Source organism: Balaenoptera physalus (genome assembly GCF_965194825.1).
Source record: "Balaenoptera physalus genome assembly, chromosome: 9".
NCBI classification, from domain to species: domain Eukaryota; kingdom Metazoa; phylum Chordata; class Mammalia; order Artiodactyla; family Balaenopteridae; genus Balaenoptera; species Balaenoptera physalus.
The window spans coordinates 7,306,130-7,329,590 of record NC_138888.1 but is presented as its reverse complement, the minus strand read 5'-3'; the positions used below and the strand labels follow the sequence as shown (position 1 = coordinate 7,329,590).

At 43.0% G+C, this 23,461-nt stretch overlaps 2 protein-coding genes across 10 annotated transcripts in view; one reads left to right on the top strand and one right to left on the bottom strand.

The window, feature by feature from the left end:
- MAP3K4 (mitogen-activated protein kinase kinase kinase 4) overlaps positions 1-15,362 on the top strand; it is a 111,088-nt gene extending 95,726 nt beyond the window's left edge. For 8 of the 9 annotated variants that reach the window (XM_082475526.1, XM_082475529.1, XM_082475525.1 and 5 more), the window contains 10 exons: positions 951-1,051; positions 1,739-1,819; positions 4,647-4,838; positions 6,310-6,380; positions 7,162-7,278; positions 8,167-8,326; positions 10,221-10,343; positions 10,988-11,094; positions 12,771-12,950; positions 14,823-15,362. In XM_082475526.1, the coding sequence (XP_082331652.1) occupies positions 951-1,051; positions 1,739-1,819; positions 4,647-4,838; positions 6,310-6,380; positions 7,162-7,278; positions 8,167-8,326; positions 10,221-10,343; positions 10,988-11,094; positions 12,771-12,950; positions 14,823-14,843 (1,153 nt within the window). In that variant the 3' untranslated portion in view covers positions 14,844-15,362. Of the gene's footprint in view, positions 1-950; positions 1,052-1,738; positions 1,820-4,646; positions 4,839-6,309; positions 6,381-7,161; positions 7,279-7,369; positions 7,461-8,166; positions 8,327-10,220; positions 10,344-10,987; positions 11,095-12,770; positions 12,951-14,822 lie in introns of those variants that run through there. The other variant, XM_082475531.1, reaches the window with a different exon arrangement.
- A 52-nt stretch (positions 15,363-15,414) lies between these two features.
- The window catches only part of AGPAT4 (1-acylglycerol-3-phosphate O-acyltransferase 4), a gene marked incomplete at its 5' end in the record, with an annotated part of 84,974 nt that continues 76,927 nt past the window's right edge, over positions 15,415-23,461 (bottom strand). The window contains one exon of the transcript XR_014267669.1: positions 15,415-15,529. The remainder of the gene's footprint in view (positions 15,530-23,461) is intronic.

Below are 23,461 nucleotides of genomic sequence, written 5' to 3'. Positions count from 1 at the left end.
CAAGACTCTATGATGAACTAATGGCAGTGGAAGGTGTCCCCCTCACTTCAGACTTAACAAGTACTATACCAGATTTGAGAGTTTAGGGAAATTAAAGAGCAGTGCATACTTCATAATTTGTGAATGTCTGTCCAGTAGACCATGTTGCTTTAAACCTACTCAGTCTATAATAAAAAAGAGCATAAATGCTACCATACTTCATTATATCATTCATTTAAAAAAATATGCACTAAACTTGTTAATAAACTAACACTATATTTATTTTGGATGATTTGAATTATAATTTTAACACTTTCCCTTATTTAATTCTGGGCTTTATTTAATCTTTATGGATTCATTCTGGATGGCTGAACACTTTATTCTGGAAAAGCAGCAAATTAACTTTGCCCTTTATACATTAAGCTTCCTGCTCTTCTGCACTTTTGCTTGGCTACTGCTTGAGAAATTGCTAGGTATTCCCTTACATTTGCTCATTAAGAGATTTGAGCTCTTTGAATCATGTAATGATTTTAGCACTTCAAATAGAATTAAGTACATAAATATAATGTGATGATTTTAAATATTAGCCAGATTTGGCTCATAATTTTTATCCATCCTGGGCTTAAAATATGGAACTTTCAGCACATGTCAATAACACTTCAGTAAATACTGTTTTATTTTTTTTGTCGTTGCTGTTTTTAATGTAAAATGATACATGATGCAGTCAGGTTCTCACGCGTTCTCCTTCCAAACTCCAGGGACAGGTGTCTCCGTAGGAGCACTGCTACTTTGGGAGAATAATTCTTTGTTTGGGACTGTCCTTTGTGTTGTCCTTTACCCACTAGATGCCAGGTGTTCTTGGGGGGGAAAGTTACCCCCAGTTGAGAATCCCTGCTCTGGAAGAATCTCACAGATCTTTCATTTTGAGTTCCATTGAATTGATAGCTTAATTTTCAAAAATATTAAAACAGGGGTTCCAGCGTCCCTGAGAATGATCGATTGGCTTCCATAGCGGCCGAATTGCAGTTTAGGTCCCTGAGTCGTCACTCGAGCCCCACCGAGGAGCGAGATGGTGAGTGTGTAAGGTGTCACCTGCATCTCCAGTCAGCCTAACCGTTTGTCTCAGTCCACCAGTTTCTGCTGTTAAGGCTTTTTAAAAGAAATGACGAAAAGGAGTGACAGAGCCCTGTGAGAAGGATTAATGCTGAACACATCGGCTTTTTAATAGATGCCTTTTTAGCTATATTTGCATCTTTTCTTTTTGTTGCTAAATAATTTTAAAAAGTTATTATTCCTGATATTTTAATTGTTGAGCACGCTTTTTCACTTGAAAAATATAAAGTGGCACTGTGCTTGTTGATGATATGCTGAAGTTTTATCATAATGCAGAGCTAGGAGTCTTTGCTCAGAAACCACATGGTTGCTCCTGCTGTAGCTCTGCTGGGCTCCTGGGCAGGGCCTCGGGAGGGGGGGCCCCAAAGAATCCAGTTTCTGCTCAGTATTCTAAGGTCTGTTACTTGTGGAAAGTTTTTGTGGTTAAAGTCCTGTAACTCCATTAACAACTTTTTAGCTTGGTGCAATTTGCTGTAAATGATTGTAGAGACAGCTTTTCACACTCACCTCAAACAGAAATTAACCACCAGGAATGACAGGTTGATGGTAACTAATCATCGCTACTCACCATTTCAGTCTTGCTCTGAATTAAATAAGCTTATTTGTTTTATAAGTCTTAATTTGTATGAAAAAATACTTTCTGCAGAACCAGCATATCCAAAAGGTGATTCAAGTGGGTCAACTCGAAGAAGTTGGGAACTTCGGACACTTATCAGTCAGACTAAGGGTAAGAGAAAGAATGTTGAACTTAACACGTTTAAGCATAAGGTGAGCAGTTTCCGCTAAAATATGCTTCAGCTTCTGAATTATTAGACCTTCTACGTTAATGTTTTGTGATCTTTTTTATACCTCTGACATCACTTTCTGTCTGTGCTGTGTTTGTGTCCATTTCCTATTTTTTATAAACTCCTTTGGAGCAGGACCATGTCTTACTCAGTTTTGTATTCTTTAAGCAGTGTGATGGTTCATTTTATATGTCACCTGGGTGGGCCCTCAGCATAATTCTTTATACATGGTAGGAATATAACAAATATTTGCGGAATGAATAGCCATGTATGTCTTATGCTAAGAAGCTGAGAGAAAGCATTCATCTTATAAAGCAGTCAGTCAGTATGAACCAGAAGTCATCAATATAAACCCGAAGAATAAACAGCGGAAAAATCCGTGGTCTAGCACAAGATGCTTTCACATATTCTTCGTCACAACAGTCTTGAGTCATGGGCAGAATAGAACCTGTTCTCTTTCTGTAAATGATAAAAGTTTCTGAGGGGCTAGATAATTTGGCCGAGGTCGTCGTAAATGAGAGCTGGGACCAGACTGCACTCCTTCTGCCTTCCGGCCATGCTCTTCCCACCACAGCTCCCCTTCGGAAAGTGTGAGACTGGGCAGCAGAAGAGCCATCACCGGGCCTGGAGCAGTCAGGAGGGATTCCAGGGAGGGGTGAGGCTTGGGCTGGCCCCTGAAGGAAAGAGGGTTGCCTCAGGCCAAGAGGAAAAGTACCCAAGGAGAAACCCATCTGGAGGCCCAGTGACTGAAGAATAGACCAGCCGGCCTGGCCTGGCCCGACCGGCCTGGATAGCGTAGATGTAAATGGAGGTGGAACTGAAAGGGTAGGGGAGACCCGATCACGGCCAGTCTTCAGCGATGGGCTAGGTGATTAAGGCCTTACCCAGAGATGGTGGGCAGCCCCTGAAGCCTCTTGAGCTGGAAAGCCTCTTATGTTCAGGGAGTGCGAGGGTGGGGGTAAGGAGGGCACTGAGGAAGCTTGACCTGCCGGTCTGAACTGGGGAGGAAAATAGGGAGAAGGGCTAGAAATGCCGTTGTAGTCATACGGTGTAAAACAAGGTACTGGACTAAGGTGGGATTTTTAAAAAGCCATGGAAGCAAAAACAAGTGTGATGCCACATTTGACAGGCCTGGGCAGGTTAGGTGTGGTAGAGGGTTTGGAGTTCGGCGGAGATTTCCTCAGCTTGAGCCTGGTGACAGGAAAGAGGGTCTCTCCAGGGGCTCTCACATAACCAGTAGTTCCCACGGATACCAGGTCTTTGTGATAATTTTCAAAACAAATACTTTGTTGTCAAGTAAACTTGGGAACTCTTGGGAGAGTTACAGTTGACACTGACGTATTAAAGACTGGGAAATCTTGAGAAATGTTTCCTGTTAAAAAAAAAAAAAAGTAGGCCTTTCCCAGAAATATTTGACAGTGGAGTCCATGACCTCACAGCTATGAAATCTTATTCAATGCTGAGTAGACTCGATGTGTCATGTATTGAGGTAAGGGAAACAAGGACCCATGTGTTTAAGAAGTGATTGTAGTCAGACGCTGTAGTGGGACCATTAGAAATCCTGGGAATTTCTCTTCTCAGAGTAACCTTTCAATCATCCCAGTCCTCAGCGATCTCTTAGAACATTCAGGCTCTTAGATGGCCAGTGAGGGTACAGTATGAGAAATACGGTAGTAGAGATGTACATAAAGAAAGCAGTGCTTTTCACGCTATGGGTTTTGACCCTCCAGTGGGTTGTAAAATCAGCACTAAAAAAAAACTGGATGGAGTCCTAGTCACATGTAGAAAGAGTAATAGTGTTTCATGAAACTGTAGTTTTAGATATCTATATGTGTAAAAGATATTTCTTATTGTAAATCATGATAAAATATGTTGGAGAAATAGAGATAGCTTGATGGGAAAATAAGGAGTAATAATAAAAATAACTAAAATTTACTAAGTATTTTAACGTTCCGGGCACTGAGCTAAATGCTTTATGTGTGTGATTTCATTAAATTCTCACAGTATCTCTGAATGAGGTATTATTACCTTCATTTCACGGATTAGGAATTTGATGTATAAAGAAGTTAACTAACTTGCTGATTGTCAAACACCTAGAAAATGGTGAAGCCAGGGTTTTATTCCAGGCATTCTGATTCCAGAGCCCTTACTCTAGAGAAAGGAAAACTTAATTTCCTTCCCAACAGAGACGCTTCCTGGAAGAGGTGTAGTACTTCTGCAGAGCTCTGACAGCGAGAAGACAGGAGAGTGTGAGCAAGGGGATGGGGTGAGAAGCGGTTTGGGGTGACCCACAGAGGCTTTTCAGCTGGGCTGATCCAGAGCCTGTTGTAGGAGAAGTGAACCGGGAAGGAGGCTGCATGCACAATGGCCTCGGACTTCCGGTAAACAGGTCATGATGAACCGTGCAATAAATTATGCAGGAAAAGAACACAATCAGATTTTATGTTTTAGTAAGAGAATCCTGGTCACTGAGAGCGGATTGGAGAGAGGAGACAGGCGGGTTGTTCCTGCAGAGTCTAACCAACGCTCTTGCTACAGGAAATCATTGATTCTGTCTGAGTAGCTTCTGCTTTATGTGCATATTTCTGTAGTGGGTGATATACTCTGAAGTTGCTAGGTTTTGATGGACTTTAATTCACCTGCTGTGTATCTGAATAGATAATGCTGTGCTGGAGTGCTAATGTCTGTTACTCTGTTTTTATTATTATTTGCTGGAAATTGACTTGATTATAGTGGTTGGGACGACTGAGTTTGCACTTCTCCCTGCAGATACCGCTTCTAGGCAAGGACCCATAGAAGCTATTCAGAAGTCAGTCCGACTGTTTGAAGAAAAGAGGTATCGAGAAATGAGGAGAAAGAATATCATTGGTCAAGTTTGTGACACCCCTAAGTCTTATGACAATGTTATGCACGTTGGCTTGAGGAAGGTGACCTTTAAGTGGCAAAGAGGAAACAAAATTGGTAAGGAAACTAAAGAACATGACACAAAGATTGTCTCTGTTAGAAATAGCAATAGTTACACTTCTTTAGAGTAAATCTTACATGGTTGGTCCTTTTCTCTTAGGGAGGTGGCAAATATACATTGTATCTTTTGCAGAGGGGTTTGGTTTTTGTTTCATTTGTAAAGTGTTTTCTAAGAACAATACAAAAGAGACTTTAGAAAGAGAGTTTTCAGTGGTTCATTAAATGGAATGGTTTTGCCTGATAACTCCAGAAGTTGCTAGTGGAGAACTACCTAACTTTTACCCATTTGTTCTAGTCTGTATTCTTTTTATCTTATTCCCACAAAATCATTATTGAAGTGAGACTGGATACAAATTAAGAGGGGACAGTCTTTTCTAAAACATTAATTAATTTCCAAGTGAAACAGTGTCTTGTAAAATAATTAGCGATAAGATTGTGTGAGAGAAGGAGCTGATTATGTTTCAGATCTTTCCCCCATTTAAATGCATTTATCTGGACTTCCCTGGTGGCGCAGTGGTTAAGGATCCACCTGCCAATGCAGGAGACACGGGTTTGAACCCAGGTCTGGGAAGATCCCACATGCCGTGGAGCAACTAAGCCCATGCGCCACAACTACTGAGCCTGCGTGCCACAACTACTGAAGCCTGCTTGCCTAGAGCCCGTGCTCCGCAACAAGAGAAGCCCACGCACTGCAACGAAGAGTAGCCCCTGCTCGCCGCAACTAGAGAAAGTCTGCGTGCAGCCACGGAGACCCAACACAGCCAAAAATAAATTAAAAAAAAAAAAAAAAACTCTCATTTAAAAATAAATAAATAAATAAATGCATTTATCTGTTGAGCATTTAGGTCTGAAGAAGCAAACAAAGTTGTGATACAGGACTCTGGGAGCCTCAGGACATTGAAGTTTTCGTAGAGCTATCGGAAGAAAACACTGAAAAGAATCAAGTCCTTTATAAATTGTATTAATTCTTGTTATCAGTCTTATTCAGCCATATATCCCCTTAGTTTAATGTCCCAAAAGGTGTGTTAGTAGAATATCCCACTAATATCCCACACGCCTGGACGTACAGCAATGAGGTGCATTGAGACGACAGTCAGGCTTACTCCTGGCCACTAGCCTTGCCCGCCCACCTCACCCAGACCTCCTTGAGGGCCACAGGGGCTCAGAGGTGTGCACTAGGGGGCTTAGTACTCACCTTCATGCCTCTTCTGGGATTTGCCGGTCAGTTCTACTCTATCCACAGGCATTTACAGGTAAGACATAGTGAAAAGATCGCCTAAGACTTCAGTTATTACGGTTATTAGGGAACATTCAGAAATAGTTTAGATCTTGCTGTAGTAGACTATAGTAAGCATGGTCATAGATATATGAATACAGATTTGGAATCGGAAGAGGTCATTGTACGTTTGAACGAGTTACAGTGGCCTGGCTTTGTTGGCTGAGAGCAGCTCATTTGTTCCCGTCACAGGGGAAGGGCAGTATGGGAAGGTCTACACCTGTATCAACGTGGACACCGGTGAACTGATGGCTATGAAGGAGGTGGGTGTTCCGGCCCTCTGGGGGCCTTTTTGTCTGAGGCCTCTGCGTGGTAGAGATTTGGAAACGAAACTTGCGTGTATGAGGTTAGAGCTGGCCTAAGCGCTTCCACAGTGAGTCGTCTAGGCCTGAGGTCTGCTTCTTAGCATTTACACCACTGGGACCAAGAGGGGACTTGGGGTGGGGGGGGATTTGTGATAAGGTTCAGAAATGAACAGCTTTTTATCTGCTGGAGGTAGAAAGCAGGAGCAGGGAGCGCCTGAAGAAGGCCCCGGCGGGAGGCACGGAGGGCCGTGGGGGGTGAGGCTAGAGCCGCGGGACCGTTGGTCCCCGAGTGGCTGTGAGGGGGCAGCGGGCACATGTGGCCCCCTCCTCAACCCCTGCGGCATCTCTCCATCTCCCCTGTGTGGCACTTACCCGTGCTGCTTTATGACCTCATTCCCGCATGGCTGTAAACTTCGTGAGGGCAGAATCTTATCTCCTCTTTTGATCTTGCCCAGAACCTAAACACCTGTGATTGCTTCCTGAATGTTTCATATTTTGGTTAATTCAGTCTGTAGTTACAAAAATGATCCCATTAGCTGTTATCTGACCACATATTCTAAAGCAGGCGTGTTTAATTCGACAAGGAGAGGAAAGCCTGGCAGTGGAGTCACAGACACACTGACCTTGGTGCCACGGGGCTGGACAGTGGACACGTCAGCATCCGGGCCCTTGCATTCAAAGTCGGCGTCTTTCTAGCTTGTGACGTTGCCAACAGTAATCAACAGTTTTCCTTTTCCAGATTCGATTTCAACCTAATGACCACAAAACTATCAAGGAAACGGCAGACGAACTGAAAATCTTCGAAGGCATCAAGCACCCCAATCTGGTTCGGTATTTTGGTGTGGAGCTGCATAGGGTAAGCCAGCTTTGATCACACTGTTTGGTGTGAGCGGTCAGTGAGGGCACAGATGGAGTCCTGTCCTACATCACAGGTCTTCTCATTTCAGAGCACAGTAACTTTGCCTAATTATCAGGAAATCTCCATGAGTTACATCATTTCTGCCTTCTCTCTGAAACTAGAGGAGTTCTTCCTAAAATGTAAGTTGTAGACTGTAGTCATTTAACCCGACATTATAAAGCACTGAAACCCATCCTGCCAACCAGAAGATTTCTCTAATGCCCCTTACACAGCTGTGTGTCGCTTTTTTTTTCCTCCATTTTTTGCTGAACCACTGTTGAGTACATTGTTCGGTAACATTTTTTCTTTTATATGTATTTAAGGAACCATTGTGAAATGAGAGAAAATTAAGACCTCAGATTATTTTCCCCCTTGTGTTTAGAGATAAACACTTTGAGGGAAAGAGGATCACTTGGAGCATCTTGGTGGAATATGAGCTTCTGGGGAATTTGGATATTGGTGATTTTTTACGTTTTTCACAGATAAATTCGTATCTGAAAAGGATGTGTTTCAGTACTTAATAATATATTTATAGGGACAGCCCTGTTGGTCCCTGTCTGAGATTATATAGCGGACTGAATTTCAGAGGATTATAGACGTTTATCACCTGTGAGTTGGAGATGTTCTTATCCCAACTAGCTGTATAATTCCAGACAGAGGAGGCAGGCAGAGACACGGCTGTAGGGGAGTTAGAAGTGACCATTTTGAGACGAATTCAGTATTCAGGATGGCAAGTGTAGCATACCATTAGAAAGAGGAGTCCTCTGGGCTGTGGCCAGCGAAGCGGTCCAGGTTCTTCACTTAGTGTCCACGTAAACACAAGGCTGCATTTGATTCCTCCCGCAGGAAGAAATGTACATCTTCATGGAGTACTGTGACGAGGGTACCTTAGAGGAGGTGTCGAGGCTGGGACTTCAGGAGCACGTCATCAGGCTGTATTCTAAGCAGATCACCGTTGCAATCAATGTCCTCCACGAGCATGGCATAGTTCACCGTGACGTTAAAGGTAATGCCCACACTCAGCTCCCCGCCGGAGCCAGCTGTGCCCAGCACAGTAGTAGCTGCCCCCACGTCGCTTCTTCCGGCGCCCGCACATCACTTCTCTACGAAGAAATACCTTTACTTGCAGTAGTCTTCTGTAAAGAACCCAGCATTAAGAAACTGTGCAGGACACGTGTCTCTGTCTAGGAGTGTATAAGTCCGCTGTTCTGTTCAGCACTGCTTTTAGCCAAATCTATTACCCTCAAAATGAAACTTGCTCTTTTAGAGGCTGATTTCGCCTGCCCTGTGTATTTACTAGACATTCGTGATCAGAGCATCCTTTCTTTTCCTTGTGTCAAGAACCTTGTGTAGTTATATATGAACGTCGTGAATATGTAAAGTGACGGTGAATCAGGAATGCCGGTGTAAGTTATGATGTGCAGCTGAGCTTGGGGAGGGTTTATTTACACCACCCTCCTCCAGTGTAGAGTTCTGCTAAAGACTGATTTGGTCATGCTGACTGACTAAAAGTGCTGTTCCCTTCTCATGTGTGGTGAGTGGCCGTGCTTCTGTCCCAGAACTGTCCCTCTTGCGTTTACCTTAACCACACCGTGCCCCTGACCTCTGTATTTGGGAGTCTCGGGGATAATTAGAGTGACAAATTAGCTTTGTCTCTAATGGCCCTAGACTGAAGGATTCCATTCTGTCCCATAGTCTGAGGCCAGCCTAAGCAGGTTGACTCTAGAATGGCCGGACTTCAGACCAGGCATTCGCCTCAGAGGGGGCTGGGTTACCCGTCACCTGCTTTGCTGGGTGGAAGAATTGTCCGCACTCTCTGAGGCGGCTCCTCCTGAATCCCCAGCGTACCCCAGTCTTGCTGCCCGCCCGCCCATCCACCGCATTGCTTTGCTGTCTGGGATCATTCTGGGCATTTGCTTAAATGGCTCTGGGTCAGGCCATGGCATTGCCTGTTTCCGGTTGTTCTGACACAAATTCCACACTCATGAAATGGCACCTTCATGTCGTTGGCCACGGCCGTAAAGAGAATCCCCGAGAGTCCTTGAGTCAAGTCCGTCCGTGTGCGTCCTTGGGATATTCTTCGTAGCTCATCGTGTCTGAGAGTGTGGGCCTGTGAGCTAGCTGCAGAATCATGCAGTTAGCGCCCGCGTGCTCCCGGGGGGACCACCTGCCTTGGGAGCACTCGGGCTGCGAGGACCGACAGATTGCAGCTCATCGTGTGGCTGGTTGTCTAGCGTGAGGGGCTCTGGGTCACCTTTGGAAGGAGGTGCCGTCGACACGTAGCGCTGAGCTGTGTGGCCCGGTTGGAGTGGCCACGGCCGGTAGCCTCTGGAGGAGGCAGAGCCGCCCTGGGAGATGAGCGGTAACCCCGGGTTCCAACTGGAGTACAGGCCGGACCTGTGTACTGCTTGCGGAGATGAGAGACAGTCACAGAACATTCTTTTCAGGCAGTCTGAAATCAGTCTAATGGTGGCCTCGGATACAGCTCTGCAGACCAGCAGCGTGTGTGCCAGGTCTTGTCTACACGTTGCTTTCTGTTGCAGGAGCTGCTGACCATATACAGACTCTTAATTTTCAGGGACTGCCGCCACAAGCATTTGTGTTTTATGTGTACTTTCTCTTTAAGTATCTCCCTGGGTTTTTAATGTTAGAATTTATGCGTATATTTCAGTTCAGAATTTATTGGTCAGAGCTATCTGCGCTGATACTAAAATTTCTTTGCTGTGTATTAACATTTGTGAATAAGGCTTAAAATCTTTCTATGATTACACTTTGCAAGTGAAGTTTCATAAGTCTTTATAACTTTTGTAAATCAAGTTCCTGATAGTTTAGGTTACCATGTAAACTTTAAAATGCCTGCGTTGTGCTTTAGAGGCTCACAACTGCTTCTTTCTTGTTAGGTGCCAACATCTTCCTTACCTCATCTGGACTAATCAAGCTGGGAGATTTTGGATGCTCAGTAAAGCTTAAAAACAATGCTCAGACCATGCCTGGTGAAGTGAATAGCACGCTGGGGACAGCAGGTGGGTCCGGCTAAATTTGTCTTTGCACTGGGGCTCACTCCAGTGTGCTGGGACCCCGGCTTTCCCTTTTCCTCCTGGTCAGCGGATGTGGAGAGCAGGTGAGGGCTTCTAACCAGGCGGGGGAGGGGCCACCCCCGAAAGCGCTTGTCAGATCGGGAAATCACATTTCTCCCTTAGACTTAAAGGAGGGAAGAAAGGCCTCTTTTCTTCCCAGAAAAACCTTGTCATTCACGTTGGGTTTATTAAAACGATTCTAGTCAAAACAACATGTTTAAATGGTGATTATTTGTTTTGATTGTTTAGAAACACGGCATAAAATTTTACATCCTCCTTTGCAGGTTAAGTTTCATATTCTCATTGCAAATACAATTTATCTGAATATTTGCACATTCAGAATTGTCTTTCAGAAGATAATTTGGCTTCTAAAATGTCCATCCGAGAAATTGATTTGAAATATTTATTTTCAAGTTTTGATGTTTTTTAGTATGTAATTCAGAGAAAGACCCCCCCCCCCCAACCCCGGAACAAATTAGTTGTTTCTTCTATATGGAATATTAGGCGATATTAGTGTATTGCTTGGCTCTAGTACTACATGGTGCTATATTTATAAACCATTCTTATCACCATATCTGTGACTTTTAAAGCATACATGGCTCCAGAAGTCATCACTCGCGCAAAAGGAGAAGGCCATGGGCGTGCAGCCGACATCTGGAGTCTAGGGTGTGTTGTCATAGAGATGGTGACTGGCAAGGTGAGCAGAGCCTGCACCGGGGGAGGGGGACTTGAGGAGGGCACTTTACATTAACAGAGCAGTAATTGTGGTTTTACTATCATTATGAATACTGTGGACACATTTCCTGCAAAATAGAGAACATGACCTGTCAAAAGATAAGTAAGTTAAGACAAGTGACAAACTGGGAACCAAATATTTGTAAGATACATGACTTAGAGAATTCCTCAGAGGAACAAAAAAAGCATAAAGCTCAAATTAAAACACAGAGAAGTAAGCAGCTGTGAAGAGAAACATGAAGTTGAAAACTTAACGTCTCCACAAAGACTGGCACAAGAATGCCCATATCAGCTTTATTCATAATTGCCAAAACTTGGAAGCAACCAAGATATCTTTCAAATGGATAAACTGTGGTAATCTACATGATGGAATATTGTACAGCAACAAAAAGAAATTGGGCCATGAAACGACATGGAGAAACCTTAAAAGCATATTGCTAAGTGAAAGAAACCAATCTGGGGAATTCCCTGGTGGTCCAGTGGTTAGGACTTGGCACTTTCACTGCTGAGGGCGCAGGTTCGATACCTGGTCGGGGAACTAAGATCCTGCAAGACTCGAGGCATGGCCAAAAAAAGAAACAAGCCAATCTGAAAACACCACGTACTGTATGATTCCAACTATATGACATTCCAGAAGAGGCGAAACAGTAAAGGCAGTAAAAGATCAGTGGTTGACAGGGGCTCTGGGAGAGGGAGGGAAGGACAAATAGGTAGAGCACAAGCATTTGCAAACTGTTGTGTATGACATAGTATCTGAAAATTGATCTTCTGATGAAGATACCACTAATGAACAATTATACAAATATATAGAGGCACAGCGTGTGTGTGGGTGTAGCCATTACTTATAAAGCAAAAAAGTTAGAAACCTCTTAAGTGTTACTAGTAGGAAATTATTATACAGCTATACCTCGCAGCTGCTGAAAATAAGTGCTTAGTAACTATTAGCTAATATTATTTCTATTAGCATTAACATAGAAAGATGCCCATGATATCTGTTATTTCAGTCAAGGCATGCATCAGAGAAAGAACAAGTTCTCACACTGAAGAACATAGGTCTCAACAACTAAACGATGGTACACAAATTAGAACGCCATACAAACTCAGTTCTTTCCCCCATGAATCTCATTTCCCTGTAATCATAATAAAATAATCTAAGCTTTGCAAATTATCAATAATTTGATGCCGATTATTCAACAAGGTAGCATATTAAACATCCCTGTATGATAACTGTTGAATTTTGTTTGATTGACATTTTTATATTATTTTATATGTTACATTTTTTATTTACATGATGATGGCATCTAGATAATGCTGGACTAATTGGACACCTAAATGGGGTAGGCAGACTATGCTCACCACCTGGTTTTGTAAATAAAGTTTTATTGGCACATGGTCACACCCATTCATTTATTATATTATAGCCTAAGGCTGCTTTCACGCTACAGTGGGAGAATTGAATAGGTGTGACAGAGACCATATGGCCTGCAAGCCTAAAATAGTTACTGTTTGGCCCTTTAAGTAAAAGTTTGCCAGCCTCAATATGTATCAACACTGAGATGCCTAAAAAGAGATTGGGCAGTTGCATTTCTGTATGGCCGTGTAGTAGTGAAACCTGATTTTTTTTTTTTCTGTTTTTAGAGACCTTGGCATGAATATGAACACAACTTTCAGATTATGTACAAAGTGGGAATGGGGCATAAGCCGCCAATCCCTGAAAGATTAAGCCCAGAAGGAAAGGAATTCCTTTCTCACTGCCTAGAAAGTGAGCCCAGGATGAGGTGGACGGCCAGCCAGCTCCTCGACCATTCCTTCGTCAAGGTTTGGCAGATTGCTGTGTAGTCCTCTCCTTGTTTAAATATTTGAGTTCTGTTCGCATCTGGCACTTAAGGAAATTTGTAAACTTAAATATAAAATATCTATATCTGAAACGGAAAGGAACTAAATGTATTATGCCGGGGAATTTTGTATGTTTTTTCTTTTGGAAAATGTTCGTCGAGGTTCTCCTCCTTGATCCATGTGGATGGTTTGAGGTGTACTTGGGACTGTTAAATGGAATTTTAAATGGGACTGGATGAAAGACACAATCTTCCCTCTTTTAGAGTACGCAGTCTCCTTGAGTACAGGTTAGTAACAACTAATCTCTACTGGGAGAGTAGAGACAGAGGAGTAATGACTAAGCATTATGTTAAGAGCTGTGATAATGGTATATATGCCATGTTGTAGGGTCACTGAAAAGAGGAATTTAATCCAGTCGGGTAATCCCAGCTATTACTCTTTATTTTCTTTTTTTTTCTTTTTTTTTACTCTTTTTATTTATTGTATTTATTTTTGGCTGTGTTGGGTCTTTGTTGTGGTGAGCAGGGGCTACTCTTTGTTGAGGTGCGCAGGCTTCTCATTGCGGTGGCTTCTCTTGTTGCGGAGCACGGGCTCTAGGCGCGTGGGCTTCAGTAGTTGTGGCGCACAGGCTTAGTTGCCCCTGGACATGTGGGATCTTCTCGGACCAGGGCTCAAACCCGGGTCCCCTGCATTGGCAGGCGGATTCTTCCCTGGTGGCGCAGTGGTTAAGAAAGTCCCTATTACTTTCTTTAGAGTGAGATGCCTGAGCTGTTTGGGAGGGTTTAGCCAGGTCGGGAAACGCAGGGAGGAGTATGGTGGACAGAATGGAAGAGACATGGAAAGGCTCACTGCTAAGAGGGTAAAGCAGCCAAAGAACTGTGTATAGGTACATACTGATGGAGCACAGGATGTGGAAAGTGGCAAAACATAAGGCTGGGAAAGTAAGCAGGGACCACATGAAGGGACTTAAGTTTTATTGTAAGCATGACATGATTAAACTGTGTTTTAGAACAGTCACTCTGGAGGTGAGAGACTAGTTGGGAAGCTGCTGACACAGCTGCTGGGTTGGGAGTGGGAGGTCAGGGGTGTTACCAGCCGTATACAGGAGTTAGAATGGCCGTGAGTGAGTAACTGATGGGATGTGAAAGGTGCGTGACGGGGAGGAGTCCAGGACGGCTCCCAGGCTCTGGCTTGTGTCACCAGGTTATTGAGATTCCATTAGCCAAGATAGGTAAAGAGGGCAGCTGGTTGAGGGTTGGGTCGGGAGATGATGGTCTCCTCTTTGGTAGATTGAGTTCGAGGTGTATTTGGAATATCTGCTGGGGGATTTTAGACAGGCATTTGGATATTTTGGACTGGCACTCGAGAGAACTGGGATAGGATACGGATTTGAGAGAGAGAAATATTGCTGGGAGAGCATTTAGAGGAGACATGGAATGAGAGTGGAAACCTGGAGAAAACATTTACAGGGTCCTGCAGAGGAGCTCCTGATACAGGAAAGGAAGATGCAAGAGAGGGGTCACATTATTCCTGGGTGAGTGAAATTAAGTAATCAATAGCTGGATTTGCTGCATAGATATTAGGGATTTGTAATTAAATAAAAACGTATTTATTCTTTATAAAGTATATAAGCAATTTTTATTGACTTGATATTGTACAAATACGTTCTTAAAAATGCTTTCAATAGTCAATTCGTAGAGCAGTAACTTAGCACTGACATTTCATTGCATTGATTACGCCTTTGCTCTGTGCCAGGCACGGTGCTGGGAGCTTCAAGATGTACTGATTATGACTTACCTATGAACCTTACATGTGGCATGAATAGGGTTCAGCTCTCTCCTGCCTTCCTCACAGGTTTGCACAGATGAAGAATGAAGCTGATCAGTCTGTGGCCTAGTAGTGTGTGTACTCGGAAAATTCTCGTAATCACTACTGTATGTAATATTTACATAAAGACTGTGCTGAGAAGCAGTATAAGCCTTTTTAACCTTCCAAGACTGAAGACTGCACAGGTGACAAGCGTCACTTCTCCTGCTGCTCCTGTTTGTTCGATGTGGCACGGGGCCCTCCTGAGTGATGGTGTCCACGAGGTAAAGAAGCTGCATGTTAAGTGCCATTACTACTGTACACGGACCATCGCCTCAGTCACCTCTGTTTCTCGGGTGACTGAGAACCGTGACATCAGTGTAGTATTTTTGACCTTTCTAGGTTCAAAAGCAGTTGTAGTGTTATCAGGCGTCCTGGGCCTTGTTAATCTCTTGTTTGTCGAGTGCACTGACTGTGAAACCTTACCTTTTGTTGTTGTTGGCAAGCCGCAGGTTTGTTATGCAAAAGGCTGATTAATGAAATTTAAGAAAAAGGTTCTTTTTTCAATAAATGGTTTATTTTAGGAAAGCTCAGTTATATTGTCTTTTAATGGTTATCAGCTTCAGAGCCAACACATTATCTGATACAGAGGTCTGTCCTTGTCACTCATGTGTTCCTCAACAGAAGGGGTACAATCAAGTGTGCTGAAGGTGGGCACTGGGTTAGGAGTTCCTTCAGGGTCTAGAATCTCCTTGCTGCAAAGGGAAAGAGATAAATGAAACAACACTAAGGATGTAAGAGGCCCTTTTAAATCTTTGTATATTAACTGCAAGTTTATAACAGATAAAAGTTGAAGCCTTGTTATCACATGTTGGGGGCTCAGTTTATTTTCATATCAAGATGTATAGGAACTGGGTCAATGTAAATACTGCTGAATAATCTCTTGACAAGAAAGCATCTTTTTCAGAATGTAAATATTTCAGCAGTTAGTTTTCTAAAATAGCCCAAATTATATGTCATTGATGGTGTTCTTTTATTTCTTTCTGCTATTAAATTTTTTTTAAAGATTGACCTTAAAGCTTCCTGAAATCTTTTTAGAAGATATCTGACTCATTCCTTACACGTAGCAGCTGACTCTGGACAAGTCATTGCTCAAGCAGGTTCTGTATTCACCTTCCCTCCAGGGTAGTAGATCCCCTCGCATAGAAATTAATGTCCTTGAGAAAGCTGGCATCACGGAAGGATTTGTACAGACACTTAGAATGTTTTTTTTTCAGTTTTTTTAAATAGCTTTTTGAGGTATAATTTACCAATATGTAATATTTAAAGTATACAGTTCAATGATTTTTAGGATAGTTATATAGTGTACAGCCATCATCATAATCCACCTTAGAACAATTCCATTACCCCAAAAAGGAAGCTCATGTCCATTTGCAGTCACTCCTCACCCCTACCCCCAGCCTTAGGCAGCCACTAAGCCACTTACTGTCTCTATAGATTTGCCTGTTCTGGACGTTTAATATAATGGTCTTTTGTGTCTGGCTTCTTTCACTTAGTATGATAATTCTAAGGTTTATGCATGTTACAGCATTGTGTTAATTCTTCATTCCTTTTTATTGCTGAATATTATTCCACTGTATGGATATGCCACATGATTTAGTTATTCATTTACTACTTCCACTTTTTGGTTATTATGAATGACGCTGCTCTGAACACTTGCATACAAGTCTTTGTGTGGACCTATATTTTCCTTTCTCTTGAGAGTGGAACTGCTGGCTCATATGGTAAATCCATGTTCAATTTTTTAACAAACTGTCAAACTGCTTCCAAAGTGGCTGCGTTGTCTTAATTCCCAACCAGCAACGCAAGAGAGTTCTAGCTTCTCCATACCTTTGCCAACACTTGATATTGTCTTTCTTTTTGTAATAGCCATTCTAGTAGATGTCAAGTGTTATCTCATTGTGGTTTTGATCTGCGTCTCTCTGACCATGGTGAACATTTCTTGTGCTTGTTAGCCATTCATATATCTTCTTTGGTGAAGTGTCTATATGAATCTTTTGCCCATTTTTATATTGGGTTATTTGTCTTCTTATTGAGTTGTGAGAGATTTTTATATATTCTGGATACAAGTCCTTTACCAGATATTTGATTTGCAAATGTTTGTTTTCCCCCCAGTCTGTGGCTTGTCTTTTCACATTTTTAATGGTTTCTTCTGAAGTACGGAAGTTTTAAATTTTGAAGTCTGGTTTATCAACTTGTTCTTTATTGCATGTGCTCTTGATATCCTATCTAAGAAATCATGACTTGACTCAAGATCACGAAGATTTACACCTATATTTTCTTCTAAGAGTTTTATAGTTTTAGCTCTCATATTTCGGTCTATCATCTATTTTTAGTTAATGTTTGTGTATCACATCAGATAAGGGTCCAGGTTCATACTTTTGCATGTTGATATTTATTAGACCCAGCATTCATTTGTTGAAAAGACTGTTCTTTCTCCATTGAATTGTTTTGGCATCCTTGTTGAAATCAGTTGACTGTAAATCTAGGGGTTTATTTCTGGACTCTCACTTCTGTTCCATTGATCTATATGGCTGTCTTATGTAGAACCACACTGCCTTGACTAACGTAGCTTTATAGGAAGTTTTGAAGTTGGGAAGTGTGAGTTCTTCAACTTGGTTCTGCTTTTTCAAGATTGTTTTGGCTATTCTGGGTCATTTGTATTTCCCTATGTACTTTAGGATCAGCTTGTCAATTTCTGTTCTCCCCCCCAACCCCCACCAAAAAAAAAATCAGCTGGGATTTTGATAGATTGCACTGAAAATATAGAACCATGTGGGGAGTATTGTTATCTTAACAATATTACGTTTCCCAATTCATGAACAGGATAGCTCTCCCTTTATCTGGATCTTTAATTTCTCTCAGCAGCGCTTTGTAATTCAGTGTACAATCCTTGAACTTTTTAAGTCTGTTTCTAAGTATTTTACTCTTTTCATGCTATTGTGAATGAAAGTATTTTCTGAATTTCTTTTCAGATTGTTCATTGCTAGTATATCAGTACAGTTGATTTTTGTATATTGGTCTTTTATCCCATGGCCTTGCTGAACTTGCTTAATTGCTCTAGTAGTTGTTTTGTAGACTCCATAGAATTCTCTACATATAAAATCATGTCATCCAAGAATAAAGACAGTGTTTCTTCTTCCTTTACAATCTGGATGCCTTATATATTTTTTCTTGACTAATTGCACTGGCTAGATCCTCCATCCAGTGCAATGTTGAACAGCACTGGTGAGAATAACATTCTTGTCATGATTTTGACCTTAGGTGGCAACATACATTCTTTTAATTTATGGTGTTAGTTGTGGGGTTTTGGTAAATGCCCTTTATCAGGTTGAAGATGTTTCCTTCTTTTCCTGGTTTACTGAGAGTTTTTATCATGACTAGATGTTTGATTTTGTCAAATGTTCTTTCTGCATCTATTGAGATGATCAGATGATTTTTGTGCTTTATTAATACGGTATACTACATCAGTTGATGTTTGGATATTAAACCAACCTTGCATTCCTGGGATACATCCTAGTTGATCATTCTTTATAATCCCGTCTGTGTATTGCTATTGCAATTTGTAATGTTTTGTTGAGGACTTTTGCCTCTGTATTACATGAGGGATATTGCTGTGTAGCTTTCGTTTGTGATTGCCTGGCTTTGGTATCAGGATAATGCTGGCCTCATACAATGAGTCGGGAAGTTTTCCTCCTCTTAGAGATTGTGAAGAACTGGTATTATTTACCATATTTCTTTAAATGTTTGGTAGAATTCACTAGTGAAACCAACTGTGCCTGGGTTTCTCTTTGTGGGAATTAATTAATAATTCAGTAATACTTTTAAGTCCTGTAAGGTTGGTAGTGATGTCTACTTTTTTTTTTTTTTAATTTTTATTTATTATTTATTTATTATGTTTATTTTTGGCTGTGTTGGGTCTTCGTTTCTGTGTGAGGGCTTTCTCCAGTTGCGGCGAGTGGGGGCCACTCTTCATCGCGGTGCACGGGCCTCACTATCACGGCCTCTCTTGTTGCGGAGCAGAGGCTCCAGACGCTCAGGCTCAGTAGTTGTGGCTCACGGGCCCAGTTGCTCCGCGGCATGTGGGATCCTCCCAGACCAGGGCTCGAACCCGTGTCCCCTGCATTGGCAGGCAGACTCTCAACCACTGCGCCACCAGGGAAGCCCTGATGTCTACTTTTTTATTCCTGATTTTAGTATTTGTGTTTTCTTACTCAGATCTTTTCAGAGAATCAATTCTTGTTTCATTAATATTCTTTTTTTTTTTGTAAAGATTTATTTATTTTTTTGATTGAATGATTGATTGCTATGTTGGGTCTTCATTTCTGTGCTAGGGCTTTCTCTAGTTGCGGCAAGTGGGGGCCACTCTTGATCGCGGTGCGCAGGCCTCTCACTATCGCGGTCTCTCTCGTTGCGGAGCACAGGCTCCAGGCGCGCAGGCTCAGTAGTTGTGGCTCACGGGCCTACTTGCTCCGCGGCATGTGGGATCTTCCCAGACCAGGGCTCGAACCCGTGTCCCCTGCATTAGCAGGCAGATTCTCAACCACTGCGCCACCAGGGAAGCCCCTCATTAATATTCTTTATTGTTTTTCTGGGTTCCATTTCATTTTTTTCCCTCACACTAATCTTTATTATTTCCTTCTTTCTGCATGCTCTGGGTTTAATTTGCCTTTTGTTTCGTTTTGTTTTGTTTCTTAAGATAGAAGATGGTGAAGGTAAAAATTATTGTAAAAATAATCCACAAGACCATTTCCTTTTATATATATAGTTTACAAATAGAGCATATATCTTGAACATATTGTAAGGATAGTTTCTCAGTAAGTTAAAAAAATGTAATGTAAAAGCAGGGGGTAGATTTTCTTTTTTCTTCTAAAACAGCAGCCTCAACTACTGACATTATATTCTCTAGAGTGAGGTCAGCAAACCTTTTCTGTAAAGGGCCAGAGACTGAATATTCTTGGCTTTGCAGGCTATAGGATCTTGGTTGCAACTCCTCAACCCTGCTGATGTAGCATAAAAGCAGCCATAGCAACACGTACATGACTAGATGTGGCTGTGTTCCAATAAAACTTTATTTACAAAACAAGCAGCAAGTGGGTCTTAGTTTGCTTCATGCTGCTGTAGATCACTAAGCAAAATTAAGAAACATCATTTTCCTAGTCCAGTAGAACTTATACTAAAGAGTATTAGCTTTCAAAGGCCATGTGTAATGCTACCTTATTCATATGTCTATATATACTGCCATGAAAAGGTGAATTATTCACTCATCAGGTCAAAACTGAGGTCGGGTGGCTGTGAGCTAACAAGGCTGGCTCCTGTGGGCTTATACAAAGGTGCTGAAGGCAGCTCCAAGACGAGTCTGAGCTGGCTGCTCAACAGTGCACATCTGCTTACACAAGGGCAGCTCTGTCCCTTGAAGCATGCCTTTTTATCCCCTAGTAAGTGGAGGATCGCATATTTTTCCAAAATCAGTGAGCTTGTTCCTCCCAGCGTGTTGAAGCTTATTAGTTGCAATGTCTAAAGTCACTGCCTTGCAAATCACTCATTTCATGGCGTGATAGAAACTTCTGTGCTACTTGGAATGTTTCACCCTCCCTGTAGCCCAACAGCCTCTTAAATTCCCAGCCTCATCCTGATTTAACATCAAAAGGGTCACCAATCTTCTACTCTGGGATGGGTCCTCTAGTCACATGCTCCAGCAGCCTGCCATTTCATCACATCACTTTTTTTCTTCTTGAGTCAACTATTATAAATTCTAGAGGCACGGCTCTTTTCATATATTAGGTGATTTTTTTTCTTATCCATTTAAATCATTCCTGTTTGAGAGTGACTTCTTCCTAACACATGTGCAGCTTTAGTGGTTTCCTACCCACCTTCCAAAGGAAATTATTATCATTCAGCAACCCTAACTTTTTGTTCGTACTGCTTTACCTCCTTAAAATTCAAAAGAACATAGATGCCAGAAATTTCAAAACTCTTTAGTCACTCCAACATGTGAAACAAGACTGTATAAAAAAAATATTAAAGGTAAAAATTGTATGAGTCTCGCTCAGTGAAAAGCTTCACCAATACAGCCCCAGGAGATACTTTCTAGATACTGAGAAGATCTAAGTAAGGGCTTACTATTGTTTTTTTAATCAATTCATAACCTTAATATTCAAATAGGACAAGGCTGCAGGGGCTGAGGAATGCCTGCTTTGGAAATGCTTATCCTTCACTGGAGAAACGCTTTGCTTTTTTCACAGGTAACTGAAGTTCAGAGTGTTGACCAATTTTACTTTGGCCTAATTGTGCTTGAGAAAGATTTTTATTTTTACTTTAGTAAAGGGAGTCAAAAGAAGACAATTGAAATTCAGTTATTAAAGCCTCTAAATCAGTGTCCCTTCATGACTGCTCCCTGTGACCCTGTGTGAGGGGCCCAGGAGCCCACCCTGCCCCCACGGAGGTCACACTCTGAGGAGACATACACTAGCTATTGAGGTGAAGTTCTGATATTCTGCTCTTTCTGACCAAAATAATGGTAATTTCCAACAGCTGAATGTGATAAACAGATACAGTTGGTGGCAAATGCTGTGAATGGTCTCAGATGTCACAGATCAAGAGAACCAGGAGTACGTGCTTAGTCGCCTCCTGTCAGGTGTCTGCCCGGTGCTTTGGATGCCAGTGTAGCAGCACAGGAAGCCTCGGGGCATCCGAAGTGCTTGGTTTTCATTTAAGTTTATTGGAAGCTCTGGAAATACTCAAAACCCAGGCCAGGGATGCAGGAGCGTGAGATGCAGCCTCCGAGAGCTCGGGGCACCTGCTCGTTTGTAGTTGCCGGGTCCGGCGCTGCGGCTCGGGCGACCCGGTGAGAGCCGAGCCCCTCAACCTTTTCTGTAGGGGGTCGGGGTCGTTTCGGAGGGCAGAGGGACTGGCCCTGGGAAGACTGCTTGCTTGTTTGTTTGGAGAAAGACCGGCTGCCCGATCTGCAGCTCCTGGCAGCTCAGCCCCGTCCCACCCACCGTAGAAGGAAGGCAGGGCCAGCGCGTCAGTGAACACATGCGTTCCAGCTTCTTTATCTTGTGCTCTGTAAACAGCGCGCTGGAATTGCACGGTTAAGGCGTTGGAAACACAGTTGCTGAAGGAGGTGACACTGAACAGGACAACCTGAGTGACGTGTCCCAGAGTAGACAGGAGGGTCACGCTGGTGGGTGCCCTTCCGAGCAGCTCTGGGGCAGCAGGGGCGGTACACGGCCAGCTGCAGGCAAAGGCAGGCGCAGTCGTGGCCCGTGCTGTTCCCGTAGCAGGAAAGAGCGGCATTGGCAGCCCTCCTGTGTCGCCCAGCAGACGGGCGGTCGCCAGAGGGTTTGTTCTTCCCGCTCTAACCCGGCAACCCTGAGCAAAGCCTGACTAGCTAGCGCTTTAGACAGTGCTGGATGAAACCTCTTGTTTTGAACAGGTCCCTCCACGGATGCCTTCTCGCTTCTGTCCATGTTTACGAGTAAGTTCTTAAAGCCTCTGAAAGCCTAATCTGTTTGGCTTGGGGACCAGCCAGGGCACTGTTCCACTTCCCCAGGAGAGAAAGCGGAAACCAGTGGGGTCGGTCTGTGTCTGTCACATCAGCTATTTCTACGTTTTGGCTGCACAGTTACTGGAGAGTACATCTAAATCACTGTCTTTCAGACCCACTTAGCATATGTTAGAAAAACACGTTCATCAGTAGCTACTTTTTTTTTTTTTTAACAAGGGTTTCTTTAGAGAATACAGCAGTCAGGAGATATTCCAGTACGACTGTGTGATCCTAGGAAAAAGGCAAACTGTGGTCTCTCTACAAAATGTAAACAAGGTGGCCGACTAGCTCAGAACGTGCATCCGCTTTTCCTGCATGTCAGTCACAGAATCAGTCCACCTTCCTTAAACTCATCTCAGATGGCTGGTGTTTTTTAAAGAAAGTCCCTTTATGGGCTTGGTTCCTAGAAGAAGTGCATTAAACAACTCCCTGCCTCAAAGCTGCAGGTCTCGGACATGGCCCTGGGAGGACCCTGCAGGGCTGACCTAAGCCGCCATGGGATGGAGATGTCAGACAGACAGGATGTGACGCTTGTACTTCATCCTGCACTGCTCGGGGACGGAGAGCTGGCTTGACATCCACAGGTTTTTAATTCTTAGAAAAGTAAACGCCCTGGGAACCAGCACCGTTCTCTGCTGAAGAGATTGTGGCGTCGGCAAGGCCTGGACAGGGTGAAGGGATCTGGGATGGGGTGCTTGTCTCTGCCGTTACGGTAACGGGCAGGAGGAACACCGTGTCCCTGTACCGCCAAACAAAATGTTTTTTCATGGAGGAGCCGAACAACTGAAACGCCGTTAGGATCTCTCCCCGGCAGCCCACGCTCTCTGGTTTCCTAAGGAGAATGTTTTGCCCGCCTTCCTCCAACCTGGACCCTTAGGTCTGCACTGGTGAGCAGCTTTGTTTGTTTGCTTGTTATGTTTTGTGTTTGGTCCCAGAGCCAATTCCGGTTAAATGTCTATGGGTCCCTTTTATGTTCCAGGCAGAAGGAGTGGTATGTGTTATTAGAACTTAGATTACTGCTGTTGAGTGGGAAGACGACACTGAGAAAAAGGACACATTTTTGGACACTCCAAGGTAA